This window comes from Oncorhynchus clarkii, chromosome 11 (genome assembly GCF_045791955.1).
Source record: "Oncorhynchus clarkii lewisi isolate Uvic-CL-2024 chromosome 11, UVic_Ocla_1.0, whole genome shotgun sequence".
Taxonomy (NCBI): Eukaryota; Metazoa; Chordata; class Actinopteri; order Salmoniformes; family Salmonidae; genus Oncorhynchus; species Oncorhynchus clarkii.
The window spans coordinates 5963036-5976350 of NC_092157.1; the positions used below are offsets into that span (position 1 = coordinate 5963036).

Consider the following 13315-nt stretch of genomic DNA (forward strand, 5'->3'; position numbering starts at 1 on the left):
AGAACTTTGGCATATTATCATGTGACTTTTATGCAAAATATCAATATGACCCACGTGTTATTTAGTTAGACGGTGAAATTAAAGATGGCCTAACATTACGTTTCCTCAATGAAAAAGCTTTATACTGTATGGATAGTTTAGGACCTGGTCTTCAATAATGAGTTTGTGAGCCAACTACTGTATTTGAAACGGTTTAATTCAACAATATGTACCAATATGTATCAAGCCATTTCATTTTGAAGGAATACATGCATTCAGTGGGTGTGGCTTGATCCGAGGGTTTTGAATATAATCCTTTGAAATCGAAAGTAGGAAAGTTTGAGGAAATAGAGACGCGTCCAATGACAGACCTTTTACTTTAAACAATACGCGCAACCGTTCGCTCAAAATGTCGAAATCGTCTGTCATGAAAATAAAACGCGTGAACGCAGTAAAGGTAAGCACTAACTCATGCACATGTTGTTAATAAATGTTAGGCGTTAATTGGGCTATTTTTTTTAATTTATTTTACATCATATGTTCCCCCTTTAACTTTGTTCAAATGATTTCATAAGAGACACCTAGGTTACAACTGTGTTTCCTGCGAACAAAGATAAATTGTTCCATTTTGGTCTGTTACACACAATTTGTTTGTTAGGAATTGTAAAATCCATGTCATGCTTCCAGACAAAAGCGAAAGCAAAAAACAACCTGGCTAAACGGTTTCACTGGGCCACGTTCAGCAGGGTTGAACTGTTTGGGACGTTCAGATATAAATAGTTCATGTAGAACACGGACTCACATTGTCTCGATTCATGGCATGTATGTACAGACTCTGCAACGTTCGAGAAAGTTTGGTAACTGAACATGGCCCAGGGGTGTATTCATTACGAACCAAACGGAAGCAAACGGAGGGATCTACCTTAAATTTGTCCAATAGAAATTCTCGTTTGCGTTTTCCGTTTGGTGTTAACGGTTTGTGGCAAAACAGAATCAGCGTAATGATTACACTCCAGGTTTACGAGGTTGAGTGGGCGATCCAGGTATATAATTTTTTTTATTTGCAGCCGACTGGAACACAACCTTTTGTATAGTTGTGTGTGTGTGTGTGTGTGTGTGTGTGTGTGAAGGCTAATTTACAACAGATTACACAATTATTACACAATACATCCTAGTTTAACATTGATCCTGCTTGTGAGTTTAAGATGTTTTACAGTAAAAGTTTAGTAAACAAATTTTGCACCACTTACACACGTCTTTCTTTTCATCCCTTTGCCTTTAGGTGGAGAACTTCCACCAGTCTCTGTATCAACAGGTTAGTCACGTGTTTGCCTTATTGTGTTAACAACAAATGTGTGCTAGTGCGATGGCATTACCACTTGAAATAGAAAGGGGACATGCTTTTGGGGGAGTTAGTACTTACCAAGTTCTGTTTTTTTTTCTTTCAGGCAGATAATCTGTTTTCCAACTACATCCCATTGAAGATCTCTCAGCTGGACAACCTGCTGAAGGTAAGCCTCATTGATTAGTTCATGTGTCACGGTCTGTGTCTTCCTACATTGTGAAATTGACCTTCCGTTCATCCTTCATCTCTCCTCCACCCTCTACCTCCCTTCCATCTCTCCCTCCCTCTTATCTCTCTCCCCCTCCACCCGCTACCTCCCATCTCTCCCTCCCTCTCATCCCCCTCCACCCTCTACCTCCCTTCCATCTCTCCATCCCCCTCCCTCCACCTCCCATCTATCTCCCTCCACCCTCTACCTTCCGTCTTCTCATCTATCTCTCCCTCCCTCCACCCTCTACCTCCCATCTTCTCATCTATCTCTCCCTCCCTCCACCCTCTACCTCCCTTCCTCTCATCTATCTCCCCCTCCCTCTAACCCTCTACCTCCCTTCCTCTCATCTATCTCCCCCTCCCTCCACCCTCTACCTCCCGTCTTCTCATCTATCTCTCCCTCCCTCCACCCTCTACCTCCCTTCCTCTCATCTCTCCCTCCCTCCACCCTCTACCTCCCTCCCTCTCATCTATCTCCCCTCCCTCCACCTCCCTTCCTCTCTCTCCCCTCCCTCCACCCTCTACCTCCCTTCCTCTCATCTATCTCTACCTCCCTTCCTCATGTCTCCCTCTACCTCCCTTCCTCATCTGTCTCCCTCAACCTCCCATCTATCTATCTCTCCCTCCCTCTACCTCCCATCTCTCTCCCTCCACCCTCTACCTCCCTCCCTCTCATCTATCTCCCCTCCCTCCACCCTCTACCTCCCTCCCTCTCATCTATCTCCCCTCCCCCCACCCTCTACCTCCCTCCCGCTCATCTATCTCCCCTCCCTCCACCCTCTACCTCCCTTCCTCTCATCTATCTCTCCCTCCCTCCACCCTCTCCCTCCCTCCACCCTCTACCTCCCTCCCTCTCATCTATCTCTCCCTCCCTCCACCCTCTACCTCCTGTCTTCTCATCTATCTCTTCCTCCCTCCACCCTCTACCTCCCTCCCTCTCATCTATCTCTCCCATGTCTCTTCCAGGAGGATGAACTCAACCTCCCAGACCTGTCCACTCTCCAAGCCCCTCTGAACATCCCCATACCAGACCCTCCCACTGCGGAGGATGAGGTGACTGACTATCGTGCTCTTCTATCCAGATACATGTGTTGCATCCCAAATGGCACCCTGTGCACTACTATGGGTCCTGGTCAAAAGTAGTGCACTCTATAGGTAGTAGGGAATGCTGACCATATAGATCAACAGGATTTAATAACTTGACTGAGACGTCTTGGCTCCCCTCTTGGCTCCCTTGTGAGGATAAGATGTCCACCATCATGGCTCTCCACCTTACTCTCTTATGTGAAGATCTCTTTACTCAGTTCCTGTAGAGTGGGGCGTCTCCAGTTGGTTTTTGGCTACAGACTGACTGACTGACGGCTATGACAATAGACTGACTGACTGAAGGCTATGACAATAGACTGACTGACTGATGGCTATGACAATAGACTGACTGCTACAGACTGACGGCTACAGGTACAGACTGACGGCTACAGGTACAGACTGACTGACGGCTACAGGTACAGACTGACTGACGGCTACAGGTACAGACTGACTGACGGCTACAGGTAGAGACAGACTGACTGCTACAGACTGACAGCTACAGGTAGAGACTGACTGACTGCTACAGACTGACGGCTACAGGTAGAGACTGACTGACTGCTACAGACTGACGGCTACAGGTAGAGACTGACTGACGGCTATGACAATAGACTGACTGACTGACGGCTATGACAATAGACTGACTGACTGAAGGCTATGACAATAGACTGACTGACTGACGGCTATGACAATAGATTGACTGACAGACTGACGGCTACAGGTACAGACTGACTGACGGCTACAGGTACAGACTGACTGACGGCTACAGGTACAGACTGACTGACGGCTACAGGTACAGACTGACTGACGGCTACAGGTACAGACTGACTGACGGCTACAGGTACAGACTGACTGACGGCTACAGGTAGAGACTGACTGACGGCTACAGGTACAGACTGACTGACGGCTACAGGTAGAGACAGACTGACTGCTACAGACTGACGGCTACAGGTAGAGACTGACTGACGGCTACAGGTAGAGACTGACTGACGGCTACAGGTACAGACTGACTGACGGCTACAGGTACAGACTGACTGACGGCTACAGGTACAGACTGACTGACGGCTACAGGTACAGACTGACTGACGGCTACAGGTACAGACTGACTGGCGGCTACAGGTACAGACTGACGGCTACAGGTACAGACTGACTGACGGCTACAGGTACAGACTGACGGCTACAGGTACAGACTGACTGACGGCTATAGGTACAGACTGACGGCTACAGGTACTGACTGCTACAGGTACAGACTGACTGACTGCTACAGGTACAGACTGACTGACTGCTAGAGACTGACTGATTTTTCTCCCTCCAGGAAATGGAGACTGACAAGAATGATGACGAGAAGAAGAAGAAGAAGAAAGGTGAGAGACAGCGGTCAGAGTCATGGCTGTCAACGTGTGGCTGTTGTTCCCTAGCTTAAGACCAACTATTTAAAACAGCCTTAGAAAATCATTCCAAGTAGTGTGTTGATTCAGTTCGTGTTGTTCCTTGTGTGTCTTTCAGCTCCAAGCTGTGGCCTTATCAAAGGGAATGAGAAGATTGTGAAGCTGCTGGACAGAGTGAAACCAGAGATCCTATCATTGAGAGAGACCATCATTACAGTAAGAATAATCAGATCCTATCACTGAGAGACCATCATTACAGTAAGAACAACCAGAGATACTATCACTGAGAGAGACCATCATTACAGTAATAACCAGAGATACTGTCACTGAGAGAGACCATCATTACAGTAAGAATAACCAGAAATACAATCACTGAGAGAGACCATCATTACAGTAAGAATAACCAGAGATACTATCACTGAGAGAGACCATCATTACAGTAAGAACAATCAGATCCTATCACTGAGAGACCATCATTACAGTAAGAACAACCAGAGATCCTATCACTGAGAGAGACCATCATTACAGTAAGAACAACCAGAGATCCTATCACTGAGAGAGACCATCATTACAGTAAGAACAACCAGAGATCATATCACTGAGAGAGACCATCATTACAGTAAGAACAACCAGAGATCCCATCACTGAGAGAGACCATCATTACAGTAAGAATAATCAGATCCTATCACTGAGAGACCATCATTACAGTAAGAACAACCACAGATACTATCACTGAGAGAGACCATCATTACAGTAATAACAACCAGAGATACTATCACTGAGAGAGACCATCATTACAGTAAGAATAATCAGATCCTATCACTGAGACCATCATTACAGTAAGAATAACCAGAGATACTATCACTGAGAGAGACCATCATTACAGTAATAACAACCAGAGATACTATCACTGAGAGAGACCATCATTACAGTAATAACAACCAGAGATACTATCACTGAGAGAGACCATCATTACAGTAAGAATAATCAGATCCTATCACTGAGACCATCATTACAGTAAGAATAACCAGAGATACTATCACTGAGGGAGACCATCATTACAGTAAGAATACAATAGAAGAAACAGTGACATCTTGTGGTGAACTGAAAGAGCTGAAAATGCTGGTGAAGATGAACATATTCTGTCATTGGGTGTCGTCTTAGGTGTCCTGCTGGATTCAGCATCTCATCCCCAAAATAGAGGATGGGAACGACTTTGGCGTTGCAATCCAGGTAAATGGTCAACACTTGTTCATCTTTAAAGTCAAGTGGTCATTCCTGAAATAGGGGTTAAGCTGCTACAGATGGAAATGTATTCTCCTGAGGCCTCATTTCTAACCGTTGTGTAAAATGTCACACTAAATATCTGAATGCGACATTTTTTTAAAATACATACGTCTACAAATATGGATTTTTAGAAAAACTTAAAACGCTTGTCATACATACGCATGTTTCCCGCTATAAAAATCAGCCATCCTAAAACTGTGCGCGTGTGAACGAGCGTTATAACGCCGTCTGGAAAGCGCCCTCCATTCACCTTTCATGTTGACAATAACTCCCTTTTATTTGCTGTATAGTTTGGAACTGTTGGCATTAGGCCACGACAGTTTCTAAAAGAAAGAGCAAATTTGATCAAATGCTTTGAGGTATTGGCAGAATACGTTCATCTTTTGAAGTAACATGCTGTATTTGGCAAAGGACTGGGACCGTTTCTGAAAGAAAACGAGGGCAAATTGTTGTGGACCTGTCAGCAGAACGTTTGAATTGAACAATGTTTTGAATCGACTTCTCCCCCAACCAACCTAAATATGCTGGTCTGGCCCCCGAATTCTGAAACATTGTATAGGATAGTCCAATTTTTGAAAATATATATTACAGTACTAGCATATGTGCTTTAGTGTAAAAAAAAATAAATACAATAAATAAACTGATCGCCTGTTAAATTTGACTGTGTATTATAAACTGTGCTGCCTATGGGATCGCATACAGCAACATTTTAAATACATAGCCCATCTATTTACTAGGCCCAATTAAATGCGATGCGCATGGTAATTTGTTGTACGGCCCCTTCCGGGTATATGAACCCGTCACCGCTAGAAAACGCAAGGAATTTATTCCGCAATAGTTATTAAAAATAAAATAGGATAAAAAAAAAAAAACTACTCGTATGTATGACTTTATTTTAGATTCCCCAAATAAAATGCTTAGATTTTTCACTCTTCTCACTAGCCCAATGGCTGTAATCTTGTTTTTTAAGCATGGTCATCACATCCTCCATTTGCACATCCTTACCTGCCTGCTTTCAATATAATACTTCTTCCACTAGAAAATGTAAGTTTGTATGTAGGTTAAAGAACATTCTCATGCCATGTTAAGTTTAAAAAAATATATATCTTAACTGTTGTGGGGGGAAACTGCTTCATGCCTGTTTTTTTTGGGGGGGGGGGGGGGGGTAGATTTTGTAAGTAGCGTTTATAACTGAGGCTCATGGTGTTTCATCAAAATGGACATGTCCTCGTGCTTATTATATCCAGGAGAAAATCTTGGAGAGAATCGCTGCAGTGAAGACAAAAGTGGACGGCTTCCACACCAACATTAACAAGTAGGACACATTTTCATGCTTTCAAGTAACCCAGAGATCTTGGAGGTCATTATACATTTGACGAATTAAAAATATTATACATGTGACCGTCACTATTGTTCCTTCAGGTACTTTTCAGAGAGGGGTGATGCAGTGGCTAAAGCCTCCAAGTCAACTCATGTGGTGAGAATTGGCATTTGTAGACACTACCAAATTCTGTATTCAACTATGACCTGATGTCGTAACACATCTCTCCTTGTCCTCTTCCTTCCTCATCCCTGTTCCTCCTCCTCCTCCTTGTCCTCGTCCTTCCTCATCCCGGTGTTTCTCCTCCTCCTCCTCCTTGTCCTCTTCCTTCCTCATCCCTGTGTTTCTCCTCCTTCCTCATCCTGATGTCGTAACACATCTCTCCTTGTCCTCGTCCTTCCTCATCCCTGTGTTTCTCCTCCTCCTTCCTCATCCTGATGTCGTAACATCTCTCCTTGTCCTCGTCCTTCCTCATCCCTGTTTCTCCTCCTCCTTGTCCTCTTCCTTCCTCATCCCTGTGTTTCTCCTCCTCCTTGTCCTCTTCCTTCCTCATCCCTGTTCCTCCTCCTCCTCCTTGTCCTCGTCCTTCCTCATCCCGGTGTTTCTCCTCCTCCTCCTCCTCCTTGTCCTCTTCCTTCCTCATCCCTGTGTTTCTCCTCCTTCCTCATCCTGATGTCGTAACACATCTCTCCTTGTCCTCGTCCTTCCTCATCCCTGTGTTTCTCCTCCTCCTTCCTCATCCTGATGTCGTAACATCTCTCCTTGTCCTCGTCCTTCCTCATCCCTGTTTCTCCTCCTCCTTGTCCTCTTCCTTCCTCATCCCTGTGTTTCTCCTCCTCCTTGTCCTCTTCCTTCCTCATCCCCGTTTCTCTTCCTCCTCCTTGTCCTTCCTCATCCCTGTGTTTCTCCTCCTCCTCGTCCTTCCTCATCCCTGTTTCTCCTCCTCCTTGTCCTCTTCCTTCCTCATCCCTGTTTCTCCTCCTCCTTGTCCTCTTCCTTCCTCATCCCTGTTTCTCCTCCTCGTCCTCTTCCTTCCTCATCCGTTTCTCCTTCTTGTCCTCGTCCTTCCTCATCCCTGTGTTTCTCCTCCTCGTCCTCTTCCTTCCTCATCCCTGTGTTTCTTCTCCTCCTTGTCCTCGTCCTTCCTCATCCCTGTTTCTCCTCTTCCTTCCTCATCCCCATTTTTTCCTCCTCCTCCTTGTCCTCGTCCTTCCTCATCCCTGTGTTTCTCCTCCTCCTTGTCCTCTTCCTTCCTCATCCCTGTGTTTCTCCTCTTCCTTCCTCATCCCTGTTTCTCCTCCTCATCCCTGTGTTTCTCCTCCTCCTCCTCATCTGTGTTTCTCCTCGTCCTCTTCCTTCCTCATTCCTGTGTTTCTCCTCCTTCTGGTTAAAATCAGATGGACTACCGCTCACTGGTCCATGAGAAGGATGAGGCTGTCTACTCTGACATCAGAGTCATCCTCCTGGACATCCGTGGCTTCTATGTGAGTGACTGATTTAATCTCAAATGGCACCCTATTTCCTATATAGTGCACTACTTTTGACAAAGGTAGTGCACTATACAGTACCATTTGGGAGAGGCAAGATACTATCAAAAAAGAGACAAAAAAAATCTACTTAAGCACAGGAAGCATAGAAATAGTGCATATAGAACGGATCTACAATTTCTTAGGCTTTCTTTCAATGAGGACGACAGATCTATAACTCACATTTCTATGTGAATTTGGTCAAAAAAAGGTACATATTGCAGCTTTAATAAGTCAATCTATAAGTAAACAAGTGAAGGTCACTCATAAATTAACGTTTTGTCAGATGTTTTCATACCTCAAAAGTAGACGCAACGTCAAGATGAAACCATTTCCCACAACGTCTGTTGTTTAGATCCAGCTATAGGCCTATAGGGGGCGGCAGCGTAGCCTAGTGGTTAGAGCGTTGAGACTAGTAACCGAAAGGTTGCAAGATCGAATCCTCGATCTCCTAAAAATCTGTTGTTCTGTCCCTGAAAGAGGCAGTTAACTCACTGTTCCCCGGTAGGCCGTCATTCTAAATAAGAAGTTGTTCTTAACTGCCTTGCCTAGTTAAATATAAGGTTAAAAAAATATTTTTAAAAAAAAATGAAAAGATAAAACCAGCAGTACAAGACCACTCACTTCAATGTTTGTGTGTGTTGCAGGCAGAACTGTATGACATCATCAGCAAGAACCTGGAAAAAGTGACCAATCCGAAAGGAGAAGAGAAGCCCTCAATGTACTGAGATGCATGAGAGGAGGAGGAGGAAGTAGCCTGGTCCCAGATTTCGTTGTACTCTTTCCTTGTCAAGCAACATGACAAGGATTTGGCACAAACAGGCTGGCGCCCAGGTGAAGGGATGAAGAGGAATGAGAGAATAGTGGGGTTGAATTCATTTCAACCACGTGAAATTTTCCAGGTGTATACTACAATACCAATCAACACTCAATCAGTGCTGTTTCTATTTGTACATCAGCCACAGTGTCCAGATTAGCCTGTTGTTTTTTTTCATGCTAATAAACTCATCTTAATATTGAACCTAGAGACTAAATGATGATTTTCAACTCTGGAAGCAACAGATACACTATTAAAAACACGAGACACACCATAAAACAGGCTGTAGATCACCTGCTGGGGTGTCGATGAACGGCGGTGATTTCTAACGTGTAGAATTGTCGGGAAATAAACAGAAAATGACATCCGATGTTCTGTGGTGAGGAGAAGAGAGAGGACAGTCAACCCACGGCCGAAGTTCATGATGCTCTGCCTCGTCCTTTAGGAGCTACAAATGAACACACTGGGAGTTGTTTATTTTCAATCACTGTGATTTATTTATAACAAAAACAAAAAAATGTTGACTGTTTCTCACCACTAAAGTAGAAATGGTTGACGTCATACATGTCAAAGTTCCAACCAACTGTTGCTCTGTACACAAACCTTTATCAAGCCTTCATTAGGAAAAAAAACTAAACTTTTGTTAATTATTTTCTCAAAACTAAAAACAAAAGAACCATAATAAAACATTATCACAAACTGAGGAAAGTAAGTACTGCTAGGAAGGCAAGTATACATCCACAACGTAAAACAATGTTTTCAGCAAAATGTTATGTTCATACTTCGGGCCCTTCACCTCCAGGTATGAGCTGGAAAAGAGAAGGATACAACAGAATGGGTCAGGACAATCAGCATACGGCCTGCTGCGTCAAACATTTCACAATCTAGTAAAAAAGGTTAAGAAAAGCCTCGTTCTGAGCAAGAATGGCCCATATAGACAGGAGCCTATTTCCTGTTTCCGTAATGTACGGCAGCTGGATAGGATGGTGGTCTGTCGCACTCCATTTGACAATCAGATAATAAATCTGTAGTATGTCATAATATGCTCACCATGGTGATGTTGTTGCCGTTGAGCAGTATCTGATCCAGTTTGGTGATCCTCCTTCCCTCCGGTGTGATTTCACTAAAAAAACAAGAGAGTCGTCAAGAGGAAAGATTCAACACCTGTCCTACACCAGGGTACCTCTGTAGAGCTGAAAGAATCGGGACAGGTTGAAGCTGTGTGGTGATAGGCTCCTGCTGAAGCTCTTCACCTCCAATGGGTTTACTGGATTTAGCAACATAATGCTCTTAAGATGGCGCCGGAGAGGAAGGCAGACGTTTTACGTGTCCCCAACCTAGTGTTTTGTTTGTTTATTTGCAACTTGTTTTTTTAAAACTTATTTTTGTACACAATGTTGCCGCTACCGTCTCTTATGACCGAAAATAACTTGCAGTAATCCTGATGTCTGGTAGAATCCTATTTTTCCTTTCGGGAGTCTGACACGAAGGATACACTGTTTTCTCGGGAACAGGCCCAGATCCCCGCGATTTGAGTGAAGATGAGGCGGAGAAAAAAAAAAGGGGGCCAAAGGGCGGGGCTGCCTTTTGAGAATTCGTAGGTGATCGAATAAACCACCGCTTCCCTCCATTCTACTAGCAAACGTGCAATCTTTGGAGAATAAAATTGATGAGCTACGCAGGAAGAATAAACTACCAACAGGACATTAAACACTAACATCTTATGCTTCACAGAGTCGTGGCTGAACGACGACACTATCAACATACAGCTGGCTGGTTATACGCTGTACCAGCAGGATAAGTAAGTAAGTAAGACAAGGGGCGGAGGACTATGTATTTCTGTAAATAACAGCTGGTGCACGATATCCAAGCAAGTCTCGAGTTATTGCTCACCTGAGGTAGAGTATCTCATGATAAGCTGTAGACCACACTATCTACCTAGAGAGTTTCTGTATTTTGTTGTTTACAAACCACCACAGTCAGAGGCTGGCACTAAGACAGCATTGAATGAGCTGTATTACGCCATAAGCAAACAAGAAAACGCTCACCCAGAGGCAGCGCTCCTAGTAGCCGGGAACATTATTGCAGGGAAACTTAAATCAGTTTCACCAAATTTCTAATCAGCATATTAAATGTGCAACCAGAGGGAAAAGAACTCTGGACCACCTTTACTTGTTGTAAGGGTAGGTAACAACACATCCACCACGCTGATCCTCAACACAGGGGACCCTCAGGGGTGCATGCTCAGTCCCCTCCTGTACTCCCTGTTCACTCATGACTGCATGGTCAGGCACGACTCCAACACCATCATTAGGTTTGCGTATGACACAACAGTGGTAGTCCTGATCACAGACAACAACGATACAGCCTATAGGGAGGTGGTCAGAGACCTGGCCGTGTGGTGCCAGGACAACCACCTCTCCCTCAACATGATCAAGACAAAGGAGATTATTGTGGACTGCAGGAAAAAGAGGACCAAGCACGCCCCCATTCTCATCGACGGGGCTGCAGTGGAGCAGGTTGAGAACTTCAAGTTCCTTGGTGTCCACATCACCAACAAACTAACATGGTCCAAGCACACCGACAGTCATGAAGAGGACACGACAAAACCTATTCCCTCTCAGGAGACTGAAAAGATTTAGCATGGGTCCTCAGATCCTCAAAAGGTTTGACAGCTGCACCATCGAGAGCATCCTGACTGGTTGCATCACTGCCTGTCATGGCAACTGCTCGGGCCTCCGAACGCAAGGCACCACAAAGGGTAGTGTGAATGGGCAAAGCTTCCTGCCATCCAGGACCTCTATACCAGGCGGTGTCAGAGGAAGGCCCTAAAAATTATCAAAGACTACAGCCACCCTTTCAGTTCTCCCCAAGTGCATAGGTGGGCTAGCTAGGGTTGTTTTCTAGACAGGGCCCAAGAGAGCAATCCATATAGACAATCATTCACTACTTTTAATTAAAGCACTATGAGCCCTGGTTGAAAGTAGTGCACTATATTGGGAATAGAGTGTCATTTGGGACACACACTATGTATAAGCAGCCGTGTGATTCCACTCCATGTAAGTGAACTGTAATACTTGTGTACTTACAATTCTGTCACGTCCTCTAGTACCATGTCTGAAGTTGGGTGAAGGATAATCTGTACATTGACAAACTAAATGATTACAATATGGCAAACGTTTAAATTCAACAACGACTGGTTTTGTACAACGTACCATACTTCTGCAGCGGTAGCAAACCCTCCTCCTAGAGAGTGACTGGGGGGGGGTAAGGCCTTTTGCTCCAGCCCTATACAAACACACCCGTTTCAGATAGTCGAGGTCCGAATGAGCGGCTGGTTAATACAAGCGGGTGTGTTGGTTAAATTAGGGCTGGAGAGCAAAATCCTATCGGAGCGTAGGGTTTCCCACAGCTCTACAACAACGAAGGATAAATAATTAGATGTTTCGTAGGACGTTTGTGTAAAGGATACTGACAAAATCGTCGAAACCCAACAGGGTGCCAACAATTTCTTTGTCGTTCTTCATGACGATATGGATTCGGGAACCTATACATTTGTCCACGAGCTCTGAAAGAACACAAGAAAAACATGTTGAAATCACAGACTGACGATCAAGAGAACTACATGCTTTTGTGTCAGGCTTCCAGCAACCTAACGCACATCTTGATTCTGCTAGGTGTAATCATTGTCCAGACAGATGACCATGACTAATGTATTATTTGACTGAATCAAGTGGGTTAGTGATGGGCTGGAACAAAAGCCTGCACCTGGGACTGCAGGACCTGATTTGGAGAAGCCCAAACATTCCCGCGAGAGTTTGAATTTGGCTAATCTGGTTGGTTGCCTAGTTCGCTAGCGTTGTTTCAAAATGTAGTTAGCTAACTTAATTTGAAAATATATAAATGAAAGTCATATGGCATGAATGTAATACAGAAAATCGCTGTACTTGAAACATTTAGCTCATATCTGTGACATCCTGGCCGGCGGGTAAGGTTTGGCTACTTTTGTTCCTTAGCTAGCTAACGTTAGCTAGCTTTGCAATGCGGACATGCTACAACTAGTAGTTTACATGACTCCTGCATTACATATCTGTAAATGGGTATATTTCAATACAACCCCGCATTGAGCGTTACCGACGTGCTTGTTATCTGTATAATTTCATACACAATATGAAGAAAATCACACAAACCAAGTGGGAGCAACTGTGACGGATTTGTAGCTGGAGTGGCTGCCATGTTTCGTTTGAAGAAAGGCGGAAGTAATCGATTGACCTATCAACCCAAAAAATAATCAGACTGAAACAATCAAACACTGATGTTTTATTGTATCCAAGCACTGAGAGGGGGTCGTTTTCATTA

General features: G+C 44.3%; 2 protein-coding genes across 2 annotated transcripts; one reads left to right on the plus strand and one right to left on the minus strand.

The window, feature by feature from the left end:
• Positions 1-296: 296 nt before the first annotated feature.
• Positions 297-9160, plus strand: LOC139420592 (proteasome activator complex subunit 2-like). Its single transcript, XM_071170780.1, has 11 exons — positions 297-436; positions 1262-1294; positions 1428-1490; positions 2501-2587; positions 3933-3981; positions 4124-4221; positions 5170-5238; positions 6540-6607; positions 6715-6769; positions 8011-8097; positions 8787-9160. The coding sequence occupies exons 1-11, from the start codon at positions 389-391 to the stop codon at positions 8865-8867; spliced, it is 738 nt and encodes a 245-aa protein (XP_071026881.1). The 5' UTR covers positions 297-388; the 3' UTR covers positions 8868-9160.
• Positions 9161-9429: 269 nt separating this feature from the next.
• LOC139420593 (U6 snRNA-associated Sm-like protein LSm5) lies at positions 9430-13218 on the minus strand. The gene is made up of 5 exons (XM_071170781.1): positions 13147-13218; positions 12429-12524; positions 12046-12073; positions 10007-10079; positions 9430-9765 (listed from the first exon to the last, which is right to left on the minus strand). The coding sequence occupies exons 1-5, from the start codon at positions 13190-13192 to the stop codon at positions 9733-9735; spliced, it is 276 nt and encodes a 91-aa protein (XP_071026882.1). The 5' UTR covers positions 13193-13218; the 3' UTR covers positions 9430-9732.
• Positions 13219-13315: the final 97 nt, after the last annotated feature.